Source organism: Eulemur rufifrons, chromosome 1 (assembly GCF_041146395.1).
Source record: "Eulemur rufifrons isolate Redbay chromosome 1, OSU_ERuf_1, whole genome shotgun sequence".
Lineage (NCBI taxonomy): Eukaryota > Metazoa > Chordata > Mammalia > Primates > Lemuridae > Eulemur > Eulemur rufifrons.
Window position 1 is genome coordinate 2,666,904 of NC_090983.1, and position 27,718 is coordinate 2,694,621.

The following is a 27,718-nucleotide window of genomic DNA, read 5'->3' on the forward strand; positions in this document are numbered from 1 at the left end:
GCGCGCCGATTGGCGGCTCCCCGGGCCCGCCCCCCGGGTGACTGACGGCGCCCGGTCGCCCCCGCCCCCGCCCGCGCGCCGCCGCCGTCCGGGTGTGGAGCCCGGCCGCTGCTCGCGGGCTGCGCGTCTGCCGCCGCCGCCGCCGCCGCCCAGCCTCCGCCATGGACCTGTTCGGGGACCTGCCGGAGCCCGAGCGCTCGCCGCGCCCGGCTGCCGGTAAGCTGCGTCGCCGCCTGGCCGGCGAGGGGAAGGAGGGCGGCGGGGTGGCGCCGGCCTGGGGCCCGAGACGGCTGAGGCGCCTGAGGCGGCGCGCGGCCGCGGCGCGGGCTGCACGGGCCTGCTCCGGCCTGGCGGGGCCCGGTCCAGCCCGCTGGCCGCCTCCTGGCGGCCGGTCACTCGTGGCGCTGCGAGACGCGCCTCCGCCATTTTCGCGACGTAAGGAGGACGGGCCGGGCCTCTGCGTGGCGCTGGGGCCGCTGCGGCCGCGTGGCCGCCCGCAGGGAGCGCGCGCTCCAAGGCCGGGTCCACCCGCGGGCCCCGGCGTCCCTGCGAGCGCCCGGCCCGAGCCGCAGCCGGCTGGCCTTGGGACAGCCGCGTTCCAGGCGAGGTACACGTTCAGGGGCTTGCGTTTTTTTTTGTTGTTGTTTGCACCAGACATTGAATTACTGACTTAATCCTTCGTGTTCTTGAAGCCCCGAAGACAGAATGACACTGTGATTTTAGGATTAACAGTAGTTTTTTGTTCTTTCCTGAATCACAAGAAGTTCCTCCCGTCTCCTGAAGGTTAGGAGTGCCAGCCCGGGTCCCTGACCCCTGCCAGTGTGGAAGTTCCTGTAGGCTGGGGTTTGAGCCCCGCGTTAGCAGTGTGAAACGATGCCTTTCGTATTGCCGCTGGCGTAGCTGAGTTTGGAAAAAACAGCAGCATATTGGGGTCACCCTGTGTCCGATGGATTATAGTCACTCCAGGTTTGGTTTGGCAAAACGTGCTGATGTGATCACACGGAAGACATTTAGCTAGATGTTGTAGTTTAGGTCCTTATTTCCAAACCTATCTTGGTGGCAGATAAACCCGGAAAACTTCAAAAACAAGTTCAGATTTACAGGCCCACCTCAGCCCCACGAAGTCCGAATCCATTACATTTCTGGATGGTATTAAATCTCCTGGGGGATTTTGACTGGACAGTCCAGCGGGGGTCTGGAGACCAGTGGTTTGGGGACTACTGTTGTAGGGCAGGGGAAGGTGACTAAGACCCAGTCTTAGCTTTCTAAGAGCTTACTTCTGGATGCGAGTGATAATACAGTAATTAAAACTGCCAAAAGTTAATGACTGTGGGAAATGCCCAGTACCCCAAGGAGGAGTATTTGTCCTCTTGATGGGAGATACTGGGAAAGGAGACAGGGTTTGAATTGGGCTTCTAAAGATGGGCAGACTTGTGGTTTGCACCAAATCCAGGCAAGAGAACAATGTGCTCAAAGAGGGAACACTTAGTTCTCCAGTTCTCCTGAGCAGAACATGCAGGTGTGGAGGATTAGTTGGGGTTTGGGGCCCTAATGAAGGGTCCTTCTGCCCTCCACAGGACTGGGATTCTGGCTTTTCACCTGTGCACGGCTTTTCACCTGTGCACGGCCAGTCTTTGTGGGACCATTTTGAAGTTGCATCTCTTTGCCCTTGTTCTCAGTAATGCGCAGTTACTTTTCCCCACTGACCATTCTGATGGTACAAAGCATCTAAATAACTGGTCCATGAATCTGTGAGCTTGACTCAGCCATCCATTTTCAGGATAACCACAGTTCTAGTTGTGGGTAAAGACTGGCTTTGTGTAGGCAGTCTTTTTCTATGTTGGTGGAATATAACTTCTGTCTGAATGTGTTTGGGTTCACTAATATGCCTGTAAACCTCTCATTTTAAAAATCCCCTTTACTTTTTATCCAAAATTAATTTTGTTCTGCTCAGGGGATGGCCCCCTGGACATGACACAAAATCTGACAACTTGAAATCTGACAAGTTGGCACCTTAGCAGCGGATACGGTGGGGAGTGCGTATCCTGCTGCTGTTTTTTCCAAGCTCAGCTTCCGACCTTGGCTGAGCTGACAGGGCAGCAGAGGGGATGCATGGTGTTTAAACCCCTCTTCACTGAACGTGGATTAGTAAACTGCTCCTTGTCTGCCTGAAGGGTGATGACACTGCCCACAAGCCCTGCCTGGCTGAGTGCATTTTAAAAAATAGATTTAAAACAAAGACATACTTTCAGAATTTGTAGATGACAGGAAGCTGAGAGACAGCATTGAGATCCAAAGTTATCATGACATGCTAAAACCAACAAGATGAGATTTGATGGGTTAAAAAATCATTTAAACAAGAGCAATCTGATTTCACATTCTTGTGAAAATACTGATATAAAAAATTAATTTATATACCACATTTCTCAGTAAATCATATTGTTTGCTAAAGTAGATGGAAGAATGAAGCTAAACTGGATCATGACCCTCATACATGATATGTGCCTACCACAAATCTCTAAGCTAATGCAGTGAACAATAAAGGACCTAGTTATCGTCACAATCCCCAAAAAGAGCTGTTTGGGAAATGTAATCAGACTGTTTGGTTTCAAATCCAGCTCTTCGCTTACTCTGTGCCTTCTGTGGCTGTTCCTGCGTCTGTAAAACAGGGGTGATGCCTCCTACTGTTATTGTAGGGATTAAAGAGTGTGCTACACGTAAAATTGAGCACATAGTGTTTTGTAGATGTTAGCCATTATCATATGAGGCGTTAACTTTTAACAGTTGTTTAAAAGGGGGAAAAATGCAGTCTTAAATGGATTTTGTAAAAGCACTAAGTGTCTAAAGGGAGAAGATAGTGTACTGCTCAGATCACGTCAAGTGTGTTTTGTTCAGTTCTTTTGATCTTTGTTTTGTTTTAAACATTGCATCAATGTTTTATAATCTAGGAAAAGATATAGAAAGAATGCATTAAATGTTTGTAGGTATTGTGCTAAATTAATAGTTTTCATCCAAGCTCGTAAGGGTTTTAATTGCTAAGTGAATCAGGTTTCTTAAAAGTGGTTCATGCGTGTAATCTCAGTACTCTGAGAATCTGAGGTGGGAGGATTGTTTGAGGCCAGGAGTTCAAGACCAGCCTGGCGACATAGACCCTGTCTCTTAAAAAAAAAAAAATTAATCAGTTGGGGTGTAGTGCACCTATAGTCCCAGCCACTCAGGAGGCTGAGGCAGGAGGATCACTTGTGCCCAGGAGTTCAAGGCTACAGTGAGCTATGATCGAGCCACTGCACTTCAGCCTGGGCAATAGAGTAAGACCCTGTCTCAAAAGAAAAAAAAAGGTATATATAATGTATATGTATATATGCACACACATCTTTTTTATTAATCTAAAAGAAGTATGTCCATATCAGACAGAAATGGAATTTTTCTATGTCATGCCATAAAAGTGCTGATTTAATGTGTTTAAGATTGATAGCTTGTATTTGGCAATCTATACAAGTTAGTTAAAGGTGCTGTGGTTTAAAGCTGCTTCAGCAGTAACTTGGTTTCAGTTTATAGGGTGGTTGTTTCACATATTTGGCTGCTACATCAGTACATTTAAAACTAATGATCAGCTGTCAAGGACTAAAATATTTGCTTGGCAGACCATCTTAAAAATATTTCTTTAAAAAATTGGAGATCTAAACAAAATAAAAGTTAAGATATTGTAAGAAAACAGACTAATTGTAAAACTATGGGGTTAAACAAGAAAAAACTCAAGTCATAAAATTTGACTATGTAAAAATTTAACATTTTTGCAGGACAAATGATACCACAAAGGCAAAAGACAAACTGAGAGAAGATAATTGTGATATACCTTACTAAGGGTTAATATCCCTAATAAGTGAAAGACTCACAAAATTAATAAGAAAAAAAAAACAGAAAACCCATTAGAAAAATGGTCAAAGGGTGTATTCTAACAGTTTAGAGAAGGAATACAGATAGCCCATCAACAGGAAATGATGCTCAGCTTTCCTAGTCACTGAGGAAAGGATTGTCAGGTTGCTGACTTTTTTTTCACCCATCATATTAGCAAAAATTGGTAACATATTGATGAAGGTGTAGAAAAATAGACATTCTCATAAAGTATGTCAGGAGTGGAAGTTATTACAACTTTTTGGGGAAAATGTTGGCTTCTGTCAGATTTAAACCACTCATACACAAGCAGTCTGGCAGATTAAGGATATGTGTGTCAGGTTTTTTATTGTGGTACCATTTGTCATGTGAAGAACTGTAAACAGCTTGAATGCCCATCTCTAATGGAACTATACAAATGAGATACTTTCCATATAGAATAAAGTACAACTGTTGGAGAGAATGAGTTTAGACTCCCGGGTGTTGGCCTGGAGCATGCCCTGATGAATTATGTGAACAATATATGTGGAGTAATTGTGTAGAGTATGATTCTGCCTTCTAAAACTAAAATGAGCTGGGCATGGTGGCTCATACCTGTAATCCCAGCACTTCAGGAAAACAAGGCTGGAGGATTGTTTGAGGCCAACAGCTGGACATAAGCCTGGACAATAGAGCGAGGCCCTGTCTCTACCAAAAAAAAAAAAAAAAATTAAAATGCATATATACATCTATATGAGCATCGAGGAAAGTGAAAAGTACACACTAAACTGTTACTGTGGTTGGGGAATGTAGTGGAGCTCCCTGCCCCCTTGCCTTTTCTGATAAACCTCTGTGGTGTTTGGAAAATATCTGTATCACGTTTGTAGTTGAAAAGAAAATTCTAGCGTCAAAAATAATTTAGGCCAGGGCAGTGGCTCACATCTGTAATCCTACCACTTTGGGATGTTGAGGCAGGATCACTTGAGCCCAGGAGTTTGAGAACAGGCAGAGCAATGTATCAAGACCCTGTCTCTACAAAAAATAGAAAAAGTTAGCTGAGCGTGGTGGTGCACACCTGTAGTCCCAGCTACTTAGGAGGGTCACTTGAGCCCAGGAGTTTCAGGTTGCTGAGCCATGATGATGCTACTGCACTCCAGCCTGAGCAACAGAGAGAGACCCTGTCTCTTAAAAAAAAAAAAAAAATATATATATATATATATATAGCCAAAATATTATAAAACCTTTTTGTTACTTTGTCATACATAGCAATCTTTTAGCTAACCTGAATATGATCAACTTAAGAGTATTTTACTCAGCATAGTATATAACTTCCAGTAGATTTAGCATCAGAATGTAGATAACTGAAAAAAAAGTTTTAGGTGAAATTAATGAAAAAACATTTTCAGTCTATTAGGTTTCTTACATTGGAACTTGGGGGGCATCTTCCAAAATTTTGGGTCAAGTCACACTTTGTCCAATGATTGCAGTCCCCAGTACTTTGATTTTCTTTTGGCTAATTGGGAGTTCCCTTACATAGTGTCTATGACTTACAGACTTTGTTTTTAAGGAATCCAGGTGCAAACTTCTAAGTTTTACCCTTTCAATGATAGAAAAGGTATTCTAGAGATTTGGTAGAGCCTCAGGATGATCTAAGGGTAAAATGAGATGATCTTTGTGAAGTTTCTAGAAGGGTTTCCATGTGTAGAGGCAGTGTAGCACCTCTCCAAGAGCTTGGCGAAGGAAGCCATACTGCCTGGGTTTGAATCCCCACTCTACTTTTCTTTGGCTCTCTGACCTTGGGCAGGTATTTGACCTCAGTGCCTCAGTTTTTGCATTAGTAAATAGCAATAATAATAGTACCTACCTCATAAGATTATTGTAAGGATTAAATGAGTTAAAATATGTAGAACCCTTAGAATAGAGCCTGACAGGCAGGAAGTATTAGTTATCATTTTTATAAGCCGTTCTCAGTTGTGGCCAACAAAATTTAAGATGGTCTCATTGTCATTAATTGAAGTACCTCTTACAGTATTCCAGAGTGAGAAAGAAAGTGCTAGGCTCGTTCTATGCAGCATGGGTAGATCGGCCAATCTCTGGGGATGGTACTCAGTTTTGAGTACTGTCTTAGACTGAATTGTAGCCAAAGAAGAGGGGCCAGGCTAGTGCTAAGCTGGAAATTGTGTTGTGAGGAATGCTTGCAAGAACTGAAAATGTATTTATTACCTGGGGGAAAGACGACGTCCCCCATTATGTTGTCACAGTGGAAGTGGAAAGACCCGATTTAGATGGGTAGGATAATTCAGAAATTAAAATCTGACCTGTCACAAGTGGTTGCTCTTTAGGTTGGCCTCTTCCCTGTAATGTCCCCTCCCCTCCCCTCTCCTCTCCTAGGACACCTGGCTGGCTGTCTTGACTGTAGTATGATCATTCTGGATCATCCTATATAGTTGCGTCTATTAGGAGAATGGGCATTTTGACTGTGAGACCCAATGTAGTTTGGGCTCCTCTTGGTAGTGACTTGCTCTAGAATATTAGGGATTCTTGTAATGGGATTAATACATTAAGTAAATGGTTATCCTAAATACCTTCTGCTGCTTCTTGTAAACTTCCCATAGTCTTTATGTCACTTGTAAGAAAAATGGAAGTATTTGCAATACCTTGTTTAGGGACATCCTGAAGGATTATAAATACATTTTCCCATTTGCATTAGGGCCATAAAGTAAAAGAGTTATGTTTTGTTAGCTGAAGAATTTCTTATGTATTTTAGGTACTTCTGACCTAAAGACACCTGAAGAAATTTCCTTTCTTGGAGTTTATAAGTTTTGATTTAAACTTTTTTTTTTAAAAGAAGAAAATTGATACCCAGTTCCTTTCTACATGGAGGCAAAAAGACGATATGGATGAACCTCTTGGGGGATATAAATTTATTTCTTTAAGCGAATTGAATTTTAAATGAGTACATTTTTGTACTTGAACACTGAGGAAGAAGAGGTGGGATTAAGCCTGGGTGTTGAACTTTGTAGGAGGCGGACACACATACTTTCATTTTTAGCCCGTTATTTCCCCTGAATTCTTGTGTGCCAGTCACATATTTAATAGCTTAAATAGAAGTTTGGGGAAAAGATGGAGAATAAGGAATGGCAACTAAATTTTATGTGGAAAGGGATAATTGGACATATGATATTTAAGACATGTACTTTTGGAGTGTAAATCTTAAGATTTTTTGATAAAGTTTTCTGGCTTTCTTCTGAGGCTGTCAGTCTTTGATATCTGATACTTCTTATTTTCTCCATAGGTGTTTATTGAATCAGGCACTGTGGTGGGGCTGGGGACACCAAATTACAGCAGATTTTCTTACCTTATAGAATGTCATTGAAATAGGATTTTTTAAAAACCTGTAGATCTTTGAAGGATCCCCCATTTCTGAAGTTCTGTCTTGAGGTACGAAAGTATTGCTTTCTTTGTCTAGAATCAGTTTTTTTCTTCCTGGGTTTCTTTCTCTCTTGAGACAGGGTCTGCTGTGCTGCCCAGACTGGAGTGGAGTGGTGTGATCATAGCTCACTGCAGCCTGGGACTCCTGGGCTCAGGCTATCCTCTTGCCTCAGCCTGCCAAGTAGCTAGGGCTAAAGGTGCATGTCACCATGCCTGGCTAATTTTTTTATTTTTCGTAGAGATAGGCTCTCGCTATGTTGCCTAGGCTGGTCTTGAACTCTTGGTCTCCAGTGATCTTCCCTCCTCGGCCTCCCAAAATGCTGGGATTACAGGCATGAGCCACCATGCCTAGCCAGGATTCTCTTTTAAATAAAGATTTTTAAATGTTTGGTGCTTTGAATAATGCAATTGTCAAGAAAAATACTTATTTTCCTCAAAATGTCCAATGGCCCTTAAAATGCCTGTAGGGACATCATTCATTGCTTTTATGTTGACTGTAACTATTGGAAACAAATGTCCATGTTAAAAGCTGTTAAGAAAATATTTTTTAAAATAAATTTTGTTTGATAGAAAGGAGAAAATTTGACTCTAATAGCAAACTTATTTCAGAGCAGGGGAGACCACATGATTTCCCCTTTGACAGTCTGTCCTGGAAGTTGACCATATACTCTCTAAACAGGTTTTCTGTGTTTTAGGGAAAGAAGCTCAGAAAGGATCCCTGCTCTTTGATGACCTCCCTCCAGCCAGCAGTACTGACTCAGGTACAGTCTTCAGGCTCTCCCAGGTGTGTGTCAACGTCTCTACTCATCCTGGGATTGTAGTTGTCTCAATCTTTTTCCCTTTCCCCCATTTTCAACACACAGATGTTTTAGGTGTTGGACTGTCTTAAGTTTTGAATCCATGGCATCAGGTAAGGCAGAAAAATCTGCTGGTCACTAGCGCTGAGAAGTACTGCGTAAAAATGTTGAGCAGTTTTCTCTGGTTCATTTGAGTATTTATTTTACTAGCTGAAATAAAATTTAACTTTTTAAGGCAGATTTTTATTTCCTTTGAAATGATAGGACTTTAAAGTAAGTTCAATATTATTCACTGCAGTATGAGTTGCCACTGGATTGACACAAGAGTTTTGAGTTTATTTCAATAACCTACATAGGTGTCCTGGTGGGATGGATTCTGAAACTTAAGCCTTATACATTTTTTGTGGGCTCACTAAGTGTTCTGCTATGTTTCAGGATCAGGGGGACCTTTGCTTTTTGATGATCTCCCACCTGCTAGCAGTGGCGATTCAGGTAAGTGGTAGGGAAAAAAAATCCAGGGTGCTGATAGAAATAGTACAGGATATTTTACTGTTATATAAAATTTACATGTTGGATGACGTTAAGTCATAATTCATCGTAAGGTTCATTAACACTAAATAGGCACCATTGGGTAGATGCATAAAGATTAGCTACTTCAGTACTACATCCCTTTTTGGTGATTATCTATGGTTAACTTCTTGGAGTTCAAACTGCAGAAACTGACTTTAATACTTAAGAGTTCAGCCAGGTACAGTGATTCACACCTGTAATCCTAGCACTTTGGGAGGCTGAGGTAGGAGGATTGCTTGAGGCCAGGTGTTTGAGACCAGCCTGGGCAACATAACAAGACATTACCTCTACAAAAAATAAAAATATTAGCTAGTCATGATGGCATGCCCCTGTAGTCCCAGCCACTTGGGAGGCTGAGGTAGAATTGCTTGGGCCCAGGAGTTTGAGGTTGCATTGACCTATGATGACACCATTACACGTTAGCCTGAGCAATAGAGGGAGACCCTGTCTCAAAAAAAAGTTACTCTGAACTTTGATATTAACATTTAAAAAAAAATTTCAGAGTGTCTTCTGATTTGTCTTGTTATGTTCCTGACATGCCCAAATGTGTCAAGCCTATTAGCATTGGCTCTACCCACTCCTAAAAATGTTTCACTTTTCCTTCTGTGTCTCAAGTAGAAGGGAAGAAATAGAGCAGATTCCTCTTGTCATGATGACAAATCTGTTATTGCGTCTCACTGAGAATTTTTTATGTGGAGTTCCTCTGCTTGAGGGGGTTGGGGTGGATGGTGTGGGGGCAGTGGAGATGTAGGTGGTCCTATTTCATATGCAGTTATCTTCTGGTATGAGACCTTCCTTTTGTTGTCAAATAGAACACTTGCTGCTTTTCAAGTAAGTTTTTTTTGTATCGTTAATTCATTACCGTAAAATCATTGGAATCAGTCTGGAAAGTATGGATTAAATTAGTGTGTGTCCTATATTTTACTTTATTATATTTCTTTTTGGAGACAGGGTCTCACTCTGTTGCCTGGGCTAGAGTGCAGTGGCGTCATCACAGCTCACTGCAATCAAACTCCTGGGCTCAAGGGATCCTCCTGCCTCAGCCTCCCAAGTGGCTAGGACTACAGACACATGCCACCACACCCAGCTAATTTTTCTATTTTTTAATAGAGATGGCATCTTGCTCTTGCTCAGGCTGGTCTTGAACTCCTGATCTCAAGTGATCCTCTGCCTCGGCCTCCCTAGGTGCTAGGATTACAGGCATGAGCCACTGCGCCTGGCCTATTTCCTATATTTTAGAAAAAAGATTATAATCATCTTACATGAGAATTCTCAAATTTTTAGGGCTGTAGACCCATACCAAAAAGTTACAATATTCTTATAATGTAGCTTGAAACCTTCCCAATAAAGACTGTACTCTTAATAGTAATGAAAGTTAGTATGTGCAGTCAAGGTTCCTGACAGATTTATTGAAAGAAATTAAGATTCAACGTGGCTATGTCTTAGTTATCCATAGGGCAAAAGACAATAAACTAGTAACAATTTAAATTTTGATACTACTACTAACAAGCTTGATTTTTTTTTTTTTTAATGTATGTATATAGAATCTTGCATCCAGTATTTTAGGTTTCTTGAGAAGACAATACATTCTTCTCAGGCAGGAACCATTTACAAAAATTGACTGTACTAGGCCATAAAATAAGTCCCAATAAAGAATCTGTTTCATATACAGATCACATTCTCTGACTGCAGTATAATTTGCTTAGAAGTCAATAATGAAGCTATGAGGTTTCTGTGTTTTGGAATTTAAAAGAATTGAAGATACTTTCACATGTACATTGGGAAAACTGGAACCCAAACAGTAAGCAATAGAACATTAATGGAGAAACTTTTGAGAGAGATTCTGTTGGAAACACCCATGACCTGTTCTCTTACTTTGCCTTATGATGTGGGGTGGCATGTGTGTATTATGTATACTGTTGTAGAAATATGTCCTTGTGCAAATAATTTACTCTTCCTGAGGGCAGGGACATTTTCTTTACTTCTTTTTCCTCAGTACTCAGAAATGTATGGCAAAGAATAGGTTGAATAAATAGTTGTATACTTTTATAACTAAATGCAGAGAACACTTAGAATCATTCATTAGGCCAGCGGCTGCCATTTATTGGACAGTTGATAACAGCAGGCAGTGTGACAAATGTTTTACATACTTTGCCCCCATGCATTTCGAACAACCCTCTGTGATGACAGTATTTTCATCACGTTACAGATAAGAAACTGAGGCTGGAAGGTTAAACAACTTGCCTTGTGGGCATACCTCTTTGAACCTAGACTTTTCTCATTCCAAACACACACACTGCTGATTCCCTTAGCTCTGACTTTGAGTACAGATCCATCCTCTGCAAGTGGGAACGGCTACAGCAGGCCTGTGGATGCATTACAGTTCTTAAAGTTTGATGTTTATATCATTTTGAGCCTTTTTGGTCACTTGTTACTTTTTTGAACCTATCCGGGATATGTTTATAGATTTTGGAAATTTCCCTGTTTATCAGTAAGGGCCTGTGAAAGTAAAACATCACATATAGCTACAAACTAAAAATAGGTACATTTGTTTTTACCACTGAGAAGCCTCTTTTACAAATCCCTTCAGGGTCCATCTGACTCAGGGCCTATATCTCAACTTGTATTCCTCCACTGTGGGTGTGCAGCACTGTCTCCCCAACCCCTCCCCATGAAGTCACAACTGCTGGATCTGCCTGTGTCTGCCAGTCTTTGCTTGAAGTGTCATTCTGTCTCTGAGGGCTGGGACGAAGCCTAGTACACTGGTGACTTTTTCTAACAGTCTACAGCTGTGTTTCCGTCCGGTTTTTACTTTATTTCCAGGTTCTCTTGGTACATCGATATCGCAGATGGTAAAGAATGAAGGGAAAGGAGCAAAGAGAAAAACCTCCGAGGAGGAGAAGAATGGCAGTGAAGAGCTTGTGGAAAAGAAAGTTTGTAAAGGTTTTCAGACAGTTTGAAAACAAATGTATTAGACTCATATTTTAAAACCCAGAGCAAAAACAATCTCAGCTTTCAATTATAATACTTTCTTTTTATGTCTGTATTTAAGAAATGAGTAGGGTTTCCTTTTTGCAAACTAATTTCCAAGTTTACCTGTGCTGGCTTTCTCCTTTTACTTTTCATGTATGTCTATCTCTAACCTTACCTTTGGTCAGATAGGAAACCTACATTTGTTCCTCAGGCGTTACATGCAGGTGGTTTTCGTCAGCCTTCCGCAGCGAATGAGTAGTGTATTGACCACCCAGTCTCTCTCTGACTTTCAGTCTTTGTGCACAGCCTGTTGATTACCAGTCGGAATTCTGTGGTTTAGCTTAGTAGGCAGCTTCCCAAGAGAGACCCTAAGCCTGGAAAAAGCAGTTGAAATTTGTAGTCAGTTTTATAACTTGTCAGAGTTAGTGGGGAAGAGAATTAAAAGTATCAACTAAAGCGAAATAGCTGTGGATTTGCATTTACTGCACCAGACTACTGTGGCCTTTGCCGCAGATTACCTCAGCTAAAGCTGTAGGATGCACATGGAGGTATGTGAAAAGACCTGCTCGTAGCTCCGCTGGGAAGATAGTTCAGCTTGTCATTTCCCAGAGAACAGCTCTCTGCAAAGTGTTTTATTATTTACCTGGCTCTAGGTGTCAGAAAAGGAGCTTAAACTGGCCTAGCCATTAAATGTAAGTAGATCTCTGTGCCTGCATTGGACTCCTTTATCCTTTTCTTCCTCAGTTGAAGTAAAAGCAACTGATCTTACCATTTGTTCAGATTCTTCACCAGCCCTGAGCATGGAAATACATATTTTCAGGGAGTCTGACAAGGCATTTGGGACAAATTCTATTGAACTGCTTTTCTCTAAACTAGGAGTCTTTGTCCTCATTAAATTATCAGAAGACTAGATTTACACACGATCCCCTCCTTGATTTGAATCCCACTTCTGTGGGATGGCAGCACTTGCCTCGCCCTGGGGCCTCGACTGATGCCCCACGCGGAGTTGTTCTGTGCTCACTGGCCGTTCTCTCACGTCTCTGCCCACCGTCCAGCCTCTCGGGACCCAGCCTGTCCAGCAGTGCTCTGATTTTAGTTACAGGCTTGCAACTGGGGAGGTGCGTTGAGGGGTATTTCTTACTTGCTTGCACAAATAGGGCATTGCTGAGTAAAACAGCCATGGTTTCTTCTCACTTGCTCTGGGACGAGGGCTTCCAGAGGGTCGAGCACAGTTTTGTATTGTCTTTTTTGTTCTTTTTTCCTTAGCTTCTTCGGTGATCTTTGGTCTGAAAGGCTATGTGGCTGAGCGGAAGGGTGAGAGGGAGGAGATGCAAGACGCCCATGTCATCTTGAACGACATTACCGAGGAGTGCCGGCCCCCATCTTCCCTCATGTGAGTGTCTGCGCTCCAGGAAGCCTAGTCGGCATTAACTCTCCTCTGTTTTGACTGGAGCATTGGACTGGGTCCAGTTAGTATTTACTAGGAAGACTGACGTGTCACTTGAGTGGCTTGGTTCTACATCAGTGGTTCTTAGCTGGGGTTGATTTTGCCCTCCACGGGATTCTTGTCATTGTCTGGGAACATTTTTGTTGTCACAATTGGGGGAGGAGGTTGTTACTGGCATCTGGTAGATAGAGGCTAGGGATGCTGCTAAACATCTTAGGAGCACAGTATAGCTCCACGACAAAGAATCATCCAGCCCAAAATGTCAGTAGTGATGTAGTTGAGAAACCTGCTAAAAGAGAAAGGATGCTCCATGTTGTGGATCTTCAGGGCGTGTTACTCCTCACCAGTGACTGAGCAGCTTTTGGCAGAGCGTGTTCTTATTCTGGGACCTAGAAGGTGAAGTTGGAAGCCACTAAGTATGCATGGTGGTCAAGGAGAGCTAGTTCAGATAATCAGGGCCCAGAAAGACAACAGAAAAGCTGAAATGGCACCAAGGGGAAGAAAGACAATGAAAAATATTCTGCAGTTGTACAAACTAAAACGTGGCCCTCTCAATGAGCCTCTTAGGCATGGAGAAAAAATGGCCAGAAGGTAGAACATTAAGTTGACCATTAACATACATTATATTACATATATAATAATATGTATTACATAGTTTCTGTAATCCAGAATTATATAATATGTTATATACACTAATTGACACCAGTTGGTCATTAACGCAGTGTGCTGGAGCCAGTTGTACTGGTGGCTTTTGTCCAGTAGGTGAGGCCTGATCATGAAGATGAGGAGGTGGCTGCTGCAGAGCAGTGGGTCACGTGCAGAGCTGACGACACATACTTTCATTGCTGCAAGGCTGCGTTGTTCACCAAGATAGCGGGGGCGGTGGGGGGGGGGGGAAGCTGGGAATTGCTTTAAAGCCAGGAAAGGGACTTTTGGAGAGAGGGCAGGTCCTTCGGGGGTAGATTTAATTGGGAACACTAAATCATACCTAGCAAGTATTAGACTGAAGATAATGGTTCTGACTTACGAACCAGATGAAGTTTATTTTCTCATTGCCCATAATATCTTAAATTGAAAAAGAATTCCAAAAAGTTTGAAAGAAGAGCAACTCTGTAGATAAATATCATTTTTGTTCTGTTCTTGAAAAGTTGTCTTTGATGTCTTTTATTCCATATGTATGCGTTTTCTGGCAAAACTTAGGAATAGGAATAAGAGTGGTAAGATAGGTTGTAAAAATTAGATATTATTCAAAATTTATTTCAGTAACAATTCTGGAACTTCCCCCCAGCTTTTGTAGATACAGTCATGTGCCACATAATGACATTTCAGTCAACAACAGAGGCATAGACAAGGGTGGTCCCATTAGATTCTGATACAGAGCTGCTGTATCTTTTCTATGTTGAGATATGTTTAGATACACAAGTACTTAGCATTTTGTTATAGTTGCCTACAGTATTCAGTACACTAACATGCCGTACAATTTGTAGCCTAGGAGCAATAGGTTCTACCATGTAGCCTAGGTGTGTAGTAGACTATACCGTCTGGGTTTGTGTAAAAGTGTACTCTGTGATGGTAACACAACGAAATCGACTAATGATGTGTTTCTCAGAATGTATGTCCCGCATTAAGTGATGTGTGACTGTATTTTTGACCTTTAGCTGTTTGTTAATGTGTAAAACTAAGTCTGATTTAAATAGGACAAAAGTTCTGAATTTTAGTGTCATCATCACTGAAAAATCAGAGTTAACAAATCTTGATTTTTGAAATAAGTGTGGATTTTTAACATTTAATTTAAAAAGCTGTGAAAGTTGCTTAAATGTCTCAGTTAATATTACAGATTTTTTTTTTTTCCATTTGCAACAGTGGACTGGACAGTGTGACTTCTTTTGTCTTATTTTTTTCCCCCTAGAGACAAGGTCTCTCTCTGTCGCCCAGGCTAGAGTGCAGTGGCGAGATTATAGCTCATGATAACCTTGAACTCCTGGGCTTCAGTGATCCTCCCACCTCATCCTCCAAAAGTGCTGGGATTACAGGCGTGAGCCATTGCGCCCAGTCCCTCTGCCTCACTGTGTTCACTCTTTGAGATGAGATTTAAAAGCTTTAATGGAGAAGTGTGATCTTTGAGAATTTCATTGGCTCTTAATTCATTCTTCCAGTACTCGAGTTTCATATTTTGCTGTTTTTGATGGACATGGAGGAATTCGAGCCTCAAAATTTGCTGCACAGAATTTGCATCAGAACTTAATCAGGAAATTTCCCAAAGGTGAGCATGAGAACTAATATTCATTTTGATTTTTGCTGTCTGCATGGCTGTGTGAATCAGTCAGATATGTCATTTTGGCTTTAGCAAAGAATCATTGGTGACTCTTAAAAGAATGGGGCTGACGGGAGTGGACTCCGAGGCTTCCAGGTATAGCAGCCATGCAGGCATGGCTTAGTATCCTACTTCTCATGTCTCTGAGGGATGGGCACCTTCGTGAGTTGTCTTTGGGTACAGTGAGTGTCTTGCCTTTACATTTGGGTAACTAATAAAACCAAATTCAAAAGACACTCTTATAGGTGAGGATGTAGAGATTGTTCTTAGTCATGCTTCAGAATCAATTGATATGCAAAAAATAGAAAAACAAAAATGACAGTGGGAAGAGCATACTCTTCCCTCATTGACAGATTGCTTTCTTTTGGCCCTTCTGTAATAGGAGATGTAATCAGTGTAGAGAAAACCGTGAAGAGATGCCTTTTGGACACTTTTAAGCATACTGATGAAGAGTTCCTTAAACAAGCTTCAAGCCAGTAAGTATAACTCCATGAAGAGGTGGACTGTGTGTGGTGTTTTTCCTAACACATTTCAGGTCCTCTGATACGGTTTAACACTAATGCCTACTGTCTGAAAAGTGCCTAGCACTGAGTAAACTTTTAACCATTAGCAAAACCTAAAAGAGAAAAAAAGCAAGTATCAAGGAAGTGGTCTATTTTAAAGTATAAGATACTTCCCATTCAGCTCTGGAAATTAGTCTCAAAGTGCTAGGCTGTTGGTGACTGTATTTCTGATGTGTTTCCCCCCCAGGAAGCCTGCCTGGAAAGATGGGTCCACTGCCACGTGTGTTCTGGCTGTAGACAACATTCTTTATATTGCCAACCTCGGAGATAGTCGGGTATGTGGCTCCAAGCCACCCACTTAGATGACAGTGTGTTTCATGGGGGAAAAAAACCTTAGCCAAGTTGCTGTTGAATAAGATTAAAATGATAATGGCTGGGTTGAAATCTTTCTTCTTGTGGGGTTGTTGTGAGGTGTTCTGCTTAAGAGAATGCGTAGGGGAACAGCAGCTATTGAGACAGTTTGTTCTCTGGGAAGACTTATGCCCTGTAACAGACTTCTTTAAAACCCAGCTCCTTTCTTTGTTTCTTACCCTCTCTTGGTTTCTTTTTTATGTGTGTGATGCTATGGGTCAGAATTTAATCAGTGTGCAAGTAACTTAAATAATACTTCATTACTCTGCCCTCAGATAGTAATGAATGGAAAATACTAACACTACCTCTTAAATCACTGTAATTTCAGAATAACTCAAAAGCTGTAACTAGAGAAGTACTAGGTGAAGTGCCATTCTTCCCCTGAAAAAGCTCAGAGTGTTGTTTCCCCCTGTGACAGTTGTGGGGAATGGCAGGAAGCCTACAGGGGCAGCGCTCTGGAAGGCCGGCTTCAGTCCCTCCCTCTGCATCAGGGCACATGTTGAAGTCCATTGCCACTTTTTTAGCCAGCCTCCATGCTGCTTCGGCACACGGACAGAGTGACCCTGCACACACTTAAGCAACATCTTCACACCCTAACCCCTGATAATTTTGGGTGGTTATTCATCAAATGCCAAACTCCAGGGCTACAGGAGTGAACATAAAGGATGATGGCCCCTCCCTGGTGGATTTTACATTCTGGTGATCCTTCAGTGGACTGGCTCTAGTACGTATGTGTTTAGACCAAGTGACTTCAAAAACAGAAGGAGGAAAATCAGCATAAGAAAAGAAAGGCTTAGGAGTCAGACCAGATTTGAATCCTGACTCTGCTGTATGACTTCAGGCATGTCACTTATCCTTCAGGCCTCAGTGTCCTCCTCCCTAAAACAGACTCAGTAAACCTGGTGGAGATGAGAACACGTGGAGGCAGCGGTGGGGATCACCTGCCCAGGACTTGGCCAGCACGCTAAATGTGCACTCTTGTCTTTGCCTCTTGTGGACTCACAGACTTAACATCTCTGGCCTTGTAGACTGCAGGCCCAAAAGGACCTTGATACTTGTTGAGTGCCTCCCTTTCATGTCACAAATGTGACAACAGCCAGCGTGAGCAATTGGCTATGGCCATCTAGCAAAGTTTACACCAGAACTGAGACCAGAACCAGGGTGTCTCTCCCTGACTGGTATGTCTTTGACAGTTCTTTGTTGCTTGATTCTCTGAACATGTGTTTATAGCAAGAGGCTGAATGGGAAACTCCATTGTTAACCTTTCTTTTCAACTGCTAACTTTAGGCACTGGGCTTACTGAATTTTATGACTATTGTAATCTTCGTCTTCCCAGGCAATCTTATGTCGTTATAATGAGGAGAGTCAAAAACATGCAGCCTTAAGCCTCAGCAAAGAGCATAATCCAACCCAGTATGAAGAACGAATGAGAATACAGAAGGCTGGAGGAAATGTCAGGTAACCAAGGGTCTGATAGAAGTTCTAGAGAAGAAGGGCCGTTGGCTGTAAAAGTGGCCCTGAGACCATCAAGGAGTAGAACTTCCATGTTAAGGTAGTCTTCAGCATGATGAGAGTCCGTCTGAGGTCGACACTGGTGACATAGGTGGATGACTGTTGTAGGACTTCATGTGTGTCCAAGTGGGGTGAGGTACGTGCACAAGAAACATGCCTCCCTAAATTTGAAAAGGACAAAACCTGCCTAAAATTCACATTTGCAATTTGCATTGTTGTTTTCTCTGTGCCTAGGAAGTTTCTTAAATACTGTCATTTGTCACACTGAGTAAGTTACAGTTTTAGGTGAACTCTCCAGAGATAAAATCTAAAGTAGTTAAGACAGGACCTATTTGCAGTGTGTGCTGTCCCTGGACTTCCTGGGAACAACTTCTCTGGCACAGAGAACAGGCCCTGTCTTTAGCAATTCCATTTCACCTCTCTCTCCAAATCTTTGGAAATCATGTATCTGCTGTGGTTTATAATCTGCCATCTTTCCACAGCAGCTCAAGGAAGGCTTAAGTTTTTACTTTTAGGAGAATGTCCTAAAGTAAAAGGACATTGCGTTATCAATTTGACTAGAAATATTTTCTGGTTCATTGTACAGTTTGGCCATTAAAATTTTATTTTCTGTTGGAGATGAGAGAAGTAATCTATTAGTGTAAGACTGCAGTTACTTGTCCTGAGTGTAGTTTCTCTTCTATATATTTGGGAAAGTCTGCTATTGCTCCAGGCTGAGTCTAACCAGTGGTACAGGAGATCTCTGGAGAGGAATCAGAGCCCTTAGAGTTTGTTCAAAAGCTCCTGGATTAGTAAGAGATGATTTAATTCACGGTCAGTGCAATTTACATGAGGAGTGATGGGATTGTACGTCTGGTTTCAGACCTCAGGCAGTGCTGTTGGCTCAATTTTGCCACCATGACTACTGTCCTGGTGACCACTGTGGAAGGTAATGCTTGAGGATGTGACCCTAATGTGAGTGTCAGCCTCACCTCTTCTGCCCTTTATTATACTCCTTGAAAAGATTTTGATATCGACAGTCCTGTGGCTGAAAGTAAGGCCAGTTGTGTTGCTGTTACTTCCTGTTTCCCAATCCCCACTTCATTCAGAGCAGTGTTTAGATGCCTTAGAGATAACATTTGATAGCCTGGTCTTGGGTGAGCCCTTCATTTCAGAGACGAGGGCCTGGAGGCTAGGAGACAGGCAGTGGCTGTCTGTCCCTGAGTAGTACAGCAGTGTTGTGACCTGCTCTCCTGTCTGAGACCAGGGTCTCCACCCAGCTTTTATTATTAAGATTTTCAAACATACAGAAAGAACTTTAAGATAGTAAAACAAACATTACAATATCTACCATTTAGATTCAGCAATGAACATTTTGTCATGTTTGCTTTGTGTGTGTGTGTGTGTGTGTGTGTGTCAGGCTGAACTATTTGAAAGTTAGCTGCAGACATGACATGACAGCCTAAATACGTAAGTGTGCATCTCCTGGAGATAAGAATGTTCTCGACCTAGTCAATGACCATTTTCACGCCTTAAACAATAATATTTCCTTACGTTATATTAGGTTAACATCTTGTCTGTTCATATTTCCCCAGTTATCCCTAAAGCATCTTTGTTTCAAACCAGGGTGCAGTCAGTAGCATTCATGTTTACCTTGGATTTCATTTTTTACTGGGCTTATAACCATGGTTCAGTTTAGGCCAGCGGTTGTATAGAGTCATCAATGCTCTGAATTTGCCTGTTTCTTCATGGTATCATTTGTGTATACTTGCTATAGTCGAAATTAGGTATAAAGCCCCCTTTAAATTCAGATTAAATGTCTTTAGCAAAAATGTTTTATGGGGGTTGCTATATACTTGATAATCCCTCACTTCGGTAGGCACATAGTGTCACCACTAGTGGTGCTGAATTGAATCCCTGGGGGCAACAACCAGATGGCTTCATATTTCCTGGTGTAATGAGCGGGTAATCTAGGGAGGGACACTGTAGTTCCTTGTGAATTTTCTGGTTCCTGTCAGCCTTTCTTCACCTGATGGTCTTAGCATCCTTTAGTTATTTATTAAATCCTCATTATTTTACTACGGATGGCAAAGATGATTTTCATATTCTGTGATTCCTTCCACATGTATTAGCAGGCATTCTGTAAAGAAGGGCTTTTCATCATCAATAGGGGATGAACATAGTTTCTTCTAAAAAAGCAAGGTAAATATTTCCTTCATTTACCAATTTGCAAAGTAAGATAGTCACTTGCAATTGTAGAAATTGGTGTTTTTTCTTCCACTCCTGTTTCTCCCCCTCCTTCCTTGCCCTGTGAATCACTGTGTGCGAATAGACTTTATTTACTCAGCGTGTTAATTGTAGCCACAGAGTTGTTTTTTGCTGCTCACTTTATCCCAGAAACGGCCAGTGGGAGCTCCGTCAGGCTGATTCCTGTGCCGTCTTCACACATCTCTGTTAATCTTTAAAAACCAAAATCCATGTCCTTGGATCGGTCATTTGAAAGGGGGTGTCATTAATTCTAAGTCCGTTTAAGGGCAGAGCTAGGAAACACACAACACATTTTAAATCATGAGCTTCAATTGCTATTTCTTAATCAAATTTAACATTACGGGGGTTTCTCTTAACTTTGACTTAATATTTGTAGCTCTTTTACGCTGAAAATCTTGGTTCCTAATAATGTTAGTATATTTATTTGTCAAAATAGTTGTGAAATCACAATATCAAAATTATCATTATTAATGAAATTTAACTGCTGCTTGCTGTTCTCTTGTCCTTAGACTATACCTCACTAAAGATATACTCAAGAGTATACTGTGTGCAAAAGTGAAATAATCATTTTCACTGTGGCTATGTTACCACTTTGATTATTAGTTTCAGTTTGTTTTAAATTTTAGGGCTTTTTTCCCTTTGTAAATTACCTAGAGACATTAGAACCCCTGTGCTTTGCTAGTGGGGAGTGTAAAATTGTGTGGCCACTGTGGAAAACAGTATGGAGGTTCCTCAAACATTAAACATAGAATTACCATTTGATCCAGCAGTTCCACTTCTGGGTATATATATCCAAAGGGATTGTAAGCAAGGACTTGAGCAGGTACTTGTACACCCATGTTCACAGCTGCATTAGTCACAGTGGCTAGAAGGGGGAAGCGACCAAAGCGTTTATTGACAGATGAATGGATAAGCAAAATGTGGTATATCCGTAAAATGGAATATGATTTAACCTCAAAAAGGAGGGAAATTCTGACACATGCTACAAAATGGATGAACCTTGAGGACAAAACAGAACAAAACAAAAAGAAAAACGCTGTATGATTCCACTCATATGAGGTCCCTAGAAGAGTCAAACTCATAGAGACAAAAGTAGAGTGAATGGTGGGAGCCAGGGGCTAGAGCAGGGGATGGGAGATCAGTGTGTAATGGAGACAGAGTCTCAGCTGGGAAGATGGAAAAGTTCTGGAGCTGGATGGTGGTGATGGTTGCACAACTGTGAATGCATTTTAATACACTTAAAAACGGTTAAGATTATAAATTTTATGTATATTTTACCACAATTAAAAAATGGAGAACCTCCCATTACATGGTTCAAAATCAAAATTGAGTAAAAAGACATGTTTAGAGATGTCATGCTTTCGTCTCTGCCCCCTTTACCCTATTTCTTGATTCCTTCCAGTGTTCTTACAAAAATAAGTTAATCTGTATACGTATTCTTATTTTTCCTTTCTTATACTGTAGTTCAGCAGCAGTGAATTTCTCTGAGTAGGTAAAGACAATTTTGTTTTCATTTTACAAGGAGGGCATCTGAACAGATGAGGGGAAGTTTACAGATAGCATTTAGATTTGAATACATCCTTAAAACTTGGTCAAGTGCAAATCTCTCAGAAGTAAAAGGAACAGTTCTGGAATTGAACCTCTGGTTATCTCTGTAGCACCCCTTATGTTAATACACTGGATTCGGGCGTCTGCCATTCTTCGGATGGTCGGGAGAGGGAGCTTCCACCTCCCAACTTTAGCTCTGCAGACGTCGGTAGTGGATAGCCTCTTTATCCACACCACTGTGTCCCTGCTTTGATGTGCTAAAGGAGCAGAAGTCCAAGCAGTCTCCAGCACCTCTTGGTAGCCAGATTAGTGTAAACCCACACGTAGTAGGAAGTCTCAGTGTCTGGCTGATTGTGAAGAAAGAACTGGAACAGAAAACAGCAGCAAACATAGCTAAGGTCTGAGGACTGTTGAACACCTTGCCCATGAATAGGTAAACAGTTCCCGGGTTGGCACATGCAAAACAGAAGAGAAATGAAGCTTCATAAAGCAAAAGTTGGAAGTGCTTAAGGGCGGGAGGCCAGTCCCAGTGAGGGCTGGTACCAAGGGACAGGCAGATTGGCGTGGTAGGTTGAGACTAAAAAAAGCCACTCTATCCTAAGTGTTGTATTAATAATTATTGGGAAGGGGGGGACTTTGAGGGGCAGAGGAAGGAGAGGGAACTTTTTAGCAGTTTTTGGGGGGAGAACCTGCTGTTTTTTCTGCTGTGTCCAGAGTGGTGCAGGCCGTCTAAGAGACAGACACGTACAGAGTATGTATTAGAGTTCTGGTAAAACGGGTAAAGCAGACCAGGCGGTGTGAGGCCTTCCAGGGTCCCTGGAGCTGAGTGGACCAGCCTAGTTGGGAGTGTCCCTCTGAACTTTACCAGCCACTCACCAAGCCTAAGTGGTGTAGCTTTACCCTCATGCAATGCGTGATCTCAGAGTGGGACTCTGATTAGCCTTTCTTGAGCTGACCAGTCTTTGCACACACACATCCTGTGTAGGACATCGCTTTGTGTTTGGCTTGCCATAATTTTACCAAAATGTATTCTGAAATATAAGTGGCTTTTCCTGGATCCATAATTCTGTCCATTGTTGCTTCCCCCTCTTACTCCAGTAGTTGAGTGGAAGAGTCTCACTGTGTGTGTGGAAATTTGTTCAGTAAACAAGAATGAGAGATGGCAGCTCTTGTGCTGCTGATGTTTCTCTTAATCACACTGAGGAGCTGTTCCGTGTTTTCTGTACTGAGTTGTGCTGTACCAGAAGTTGCTGGTAGTGACTCAGTCTCATGGGACCTGCTATTGCACAGGTTGCCATTGTGCTCTTAATTTTGTTGAAACATGACAGGTTTATGACTGGGATTGGGCATGGGGCACAGCAGGCATCAGTCGCTTGGTCACAAAGAGGCACTTTGTTGGCTTCTCATTAGTACTTAAACCTTGAGCTGCTTCCTAAACTGGTGCTCTTAAGGCTGAGGGCCCCATGCCCATCTTGGCTTTGGGCCTGTGTACTTTGTGGTTCTTCTTGCTGTTTGTTTTAACAATTTGTATCCCAGAAGAGTGCTCAGCTTTTTACAGATGCCAGCAGAAGTTTGTGAGGAAGAAAAAAAACGTGTTTGTTACGGAACCATGAGCCACTGAGAGCATGACTGGGTGGCCCAGGGAAGGGCCAGGGGCCGGGCTGAAAATCCTGCCCTTGGGACAGCAGCTCAGGCAGAATCACCGTGTGCATCTGTCTGCACAGCTCTAGAGCTGCTGCTTCCATGATTTGGGTGCCCCGTCGTGATGCTGAACCTCCATGCGCAGCTTAGATGTCCACCAGGTGCCCTCACACACCCTGTTAAGTGTGGATTAAGCGTGGGCCTGAGGGGCAGGGAGCTTGCAGCTACCTAAGGGCACACAGTTCCAGTCCAAGCCTGGACCAGAACTGTCCAGAATATGGGGCTGTAGGCTCCCCACACAGTTTCTGCTTGGTAATAGAACTGTGCCTTAGGTGTCTCTTCCCATTTATAGGTCACCTCCCATCTCTTTATGTGTTCCCCCAACTAAAAATAGGATGGGTAAAAATAGAATGCTGTGTAGAATACTTCTGTTTATATTAATGTTAAATCATACCTGTACCCGATGTAAAGAAAATGTGCTCCAGGCCGGGCGCGGTGGCTCACGCCTGTAATCCTAGCACTCTGGGAGGCCGAGGCGGGTGGATCGCTCGAGGTCAGGAGTTCGAGACCAGCCTGAGCAAGAGTGAGACCCCGTCTCTACTAAAAATAGAAAGAAATTATATGGACAACTAAAATATATATATACAAAAAATTAGCCGGGCATGGTGGCTCATGCCTGTAGTCCCAGCTACTCGGGAGGCTGAGGCAGTAGGATCGCTTAAGCTCACGAGTTTGAGGTTGCTGTGAGCTAGACTGACGCCACGGCACTCACTCTAGCCCGGGCAACAGAGTGAGACTCTGTCTCAAAAAAAAAAAAGAAAATGTGCTCCAGAATCTAGGAATAGTCACTTTCAGGTATTTTCCAAGTCCAATTAGATTGAAATGCAAAACATCCCAGTTATTCTTAACGCTGGCTGCATTCCCAGAGTACCTGAGGAGCTGTAAGATAGAATGCAGTGCCAGCCCCCTCCCCAGGCCAGCCAGGTCCGACTCTGGAGTGTGGACCTAGGGTTGTGATGGGAACCGCTGAGTCCACTGGAAGGTTAGGCTGGGCAGTGGCTGTCGTGCTGGGCGGGGCCCCCTAGGGCAGCAGGAATGTTAAGGACTAGACATCTCTGCATATTGTTTGAGATAAAGAAACGTCAGTGCTGGATATTGTGGATTCCACAGGCTGCGTCTTTCACTCTCCTGTTTTCTGCATTTAAGATCAGATTCTAAGTACTGTGGACCCATGATCTATCAGAAGGAGCCTGGAAATGTTTTTCCCCTCATTTTAGGGATGGGCGTGTCTTGGGCGTGCTGGAGGTGTCCCGCTCCATCGGGGACGGGCAGTACAAGCGCTGTGGTGTCACTTCTGTGCCAGACATCAGGCGTTGCCAGCTGACCCCCAATGACAGGTAAGAAGGCCTTACCAAAGGCACAGATGTGCATACACATGGCTTTCTTCTCTTCCTGACTTGTTCTAATTTGTATCAAGTCTTTGCTGGGAGGAGCCAGGTGGGCAGCAATGTCTTAGAATTGTGCTAAGCCCTGGGGGGGCAGAGGTAAACAGAATGTGGTCTCTGCTGTAGTGGGGTCGGCAGAGGTCGGGGAGCACACCTGGGAGTGGGCAGTTGCCGTTCAGTTTGTCAGGGGTGGAGTGCTCTGGGAGGCCTTGGCAGTGAGGGAAGCGGGGTGCCCCTGGTGGAGAGAGGAGAGGGGCCTTCCTGGCAGAGGGAGCGCACACTAAGGCATTAACGTGTGATGCTGTGATGCTGCATGGCCAGGCAGCTGCTTGGAGGACAGAGGGAGCGACGGGAAGGAAAATGATGGTAAGGTATTTTGAGGACAGATTATAAAGGGCCCTCAATTCCATGTTGAGAAGTTTGAATTTCAGTTCATAATTGGTGGAGAATCCTGGGAAGTTTTTAAGTAGAGCCACGATAGGATGAGAAGGAGTTGTCTGTCTTTGTTCTGTGTGCCTAAACATACGGCACCATGCTTCGCGGCAGGGAAGCCCTCAACAGGTAATTGTTAAAAGTTGTGTCATGGCGTCAGGGAGGCCCATTAGGATCTGATGCCGTAGCCCTGGCGTGATGGTGAGGGCTGAAATAAGGCAGTAGCAGGAAGGAGACAGGAGGAAGGCAGGATGCACAGGGCTGAGTTGATGAGGGAGGTAGAGAGATTGGCCAGGGACTCTGCAGCCGGGGAGGCCCTTCCCTGGTCCGGCTTGGAGTCCTGCCCCAGTGCTGTGGATGAAGAGCACACACCTTGCTTTGTACTTGCCTCCTTGGTGTCTTCTCGACCCATGCTCCCCTGTTGTCTACACCTGCCTTCAGCGTGCCATGTTCTTGCCCACCCTAGGGTCTTTAGGCATGTTTCCAGCAGCCCCCTCCTCTGGTTTTCCAAATGCTGCCTCAGTAAAGTCTCGTCTGCTCCCAGACTAGACCAGGCCCCCATCCGCCTCGTGCTCTCTGCTTTGCTTTCATAGCTTCCCTTCCCAGGTTGTAACCACAGGTCTGTGTGATTACTCAGGGTCTAACTCTCACAACACTAGAAGAGACAGGAGCCTGCTTGGACTTGTCCCCACTGTGTCCTTAGCACAGACCATGTGCTCAGTAAATACTGACTGTATGCCCAGTCAAAAGAAGAAAACAAAGATAGGGGTATTACAATGAGCAAAGAAAGGTGGTTATACCTTAAAGCTGCAGAGAAACATCCCCTACCCACAACCTGCAGTGCCAGGAGAACTAGAACTGTCATGTCGAATCCACTGGTGTTCAGAAAGACGTCCGTGGCCATTCTAGAGGAGGGGTTGATTCTGAAAGGGAGAGCATGCTGCTTCCAAACAAAAGAAAGTAGGCAAAGGAGCTGTCCCCTCCTTGGGTCTAGGACTTGCACACAGCCCTCAGTTGTGCAGTGTGCTCAAGGTGGTTTTCCTGAGGTCAGATCATCGCCAGCTTTTTATCTCTGGGAAATGGCGCCAGGCATGTGGTGACAAAAATTTGGTGTGTATTTACCGTAACACCTGATGTTTATTTTACCTCCCTCTCTAGGACATTTTATTTTAAAAATATTTCTGCTAAAACCCATATATGTTTCTTTGTGGTGGTGTAGGTTCATTTTGCTGGCCTGTGATGGGCTCTTCAAGGTCTTCACCCCAGAAGAAGCCGTGAACTTCATCTTGTCCTGCCTTGAGGTGAGAAGTCTCACAAAGGGGTGCCAGTTGTTCCAAATGCGCCTTAATTTTTAGAGAAGTTGAAGTCCTGAGATCCCATGTCCCCGTGCCGTGGAGGCAGCCCTTGTGCTCTTTTCAGCAGGAACTCTGCCCCGGGGACTCACTGGTCATTTTGTCCCGCCAGTCCTGGTGGAGGCCAGAGCAGGTCTTCCTTCAGCGGAGTCACAGGTGCAGGATCACCTGTTCACTCGTGCCCCTTTCTTGTCTGGCAGGATGAGAAGATCCAGACCCGAGAAGGGAAGCCCGCTGTCGACGCCCGCTACGAAGCAGCCTGCAACAGGCTGGCCAATAAGGCGGTGCAGCGGGGGTCAGCCGACAACGTCACCGTGATGGTGGTGCGGATAGGGCACTGAGGGCCGTGTGTGCGGGAGCACGCGTGGTGTTGACGCAAAGGTTCATTTTGTGTGTGCACATTCTGTGTGTTCTGTGTACTCCTGTGGGACTCCCATGGTTGTAAATAAAGGTTTCTTTCTTTTTTTTTTTTTTTCCTAGTCCTTTGAGCTCTCTTATTACACTGTGAGCACCTCTTGACCCTTCAGAGGTTAATTATGTGCCTTTGAATGTGCTCTGGGTTTTTCTTTGTTAAAACCATTACAGGCAACTTCAGCTGGCTCACCGTGACCTGCAAGCTGCTGGTCATGTAACGTCTTGGAGTCCATTGGCATCTTAACGTGCTCCACCCTCGTGACAGCCCTGGTTGGGTAAGTGGCATTTTGCAGTGAGAAGATCAAGGTGATGACTGGTTAGAGACAAGGCTGGGACCAGCACCAGGGCTTTTGGAACCCTCTGGCTCTTTTCCGTTTGCCGTACAAAAAGTGTTGCAAAACAGTACCTGACACGAGCCCAGGCTTAGCCAGGAAATAGACTGATACACGAGGTTACTCAGGTGGCCGTGCTCCCTGTCAGACCCTCCAGAACAGAATTTGTTATTCTGATTCTACTGGTGATAGATGCCGTCTCGGGGACAGACTCTGTGGAGTATTGGTTTACTAGGTCTCGAATCTGGACCCCCTGGGTGCACAAGGTCGCACCTCACTGGTGTGAGCAGTCAAGCTGACGCTCGCTCGGCATAGCCTGTGAAGTTCCCCTTCCTGCATTAGGAATGTGTGAGCAGTCGGCTCTGTGCTGGACTGCGGTTTGAGCTTTACATAACACTTCAAAGAGGACCCTTCTGTGAAAGAGGTCAAAAGGATAAAAAGAATGCATGGTCAGTCTACTCAGAATAACAGACTT

The 27,718-nt window shown here is 43.6% G+C and overlaps 1 protein-coding gene across 2 annotated transcripts; it reads left to right on the forward strand.

The window, feature by feature from the left end:
* Window positions 1–34: 34 nt before the first annotated feature.
* On the forward strand, window positions 35–26,976 carry ILKAP (ILK associated serine/threonine phosphatase). 2 transcript variants are annotated; one of them, XM_069465207.1, is made up of 12 exons: window positions 35–216; window positions 8,001–8,066; window positions 8,538–8,594; window positions 11,496–11,615; window positions 12,912–13,038; window positions 15,249–15,355; window positions 15,789–15,882; window positions 16,157–16,244; window positions 17,657–17,778; window positions 24,546–24,665; window positions 26,365–26,446; window positions 26,698–26,976. In XM_069465207.1, exons 1-12 carry the CDS (start codon window positions 162–164, stop codon window positions 26,836–26,838), a joined length of 1,179 nt encoding a protein of 392 aa, XP_069321308.1. In that variant the 5' UTR covers window positions 35–161; the 3' UTR covers window positions 26,839–26,976. The 2 variants fall into 2 exon arrangements, with proteins under 2 accessions (XP_069321308.1, XP_069321389.1); XM_069465288.1 differs by having other exon boundaries at window positions 88–216; window positions 11,496–11,609; window positions 26,698–26,933.
* The last annotated feature ends 742 nt before the right edge of the window (window positions 26,977–27,718 follow it).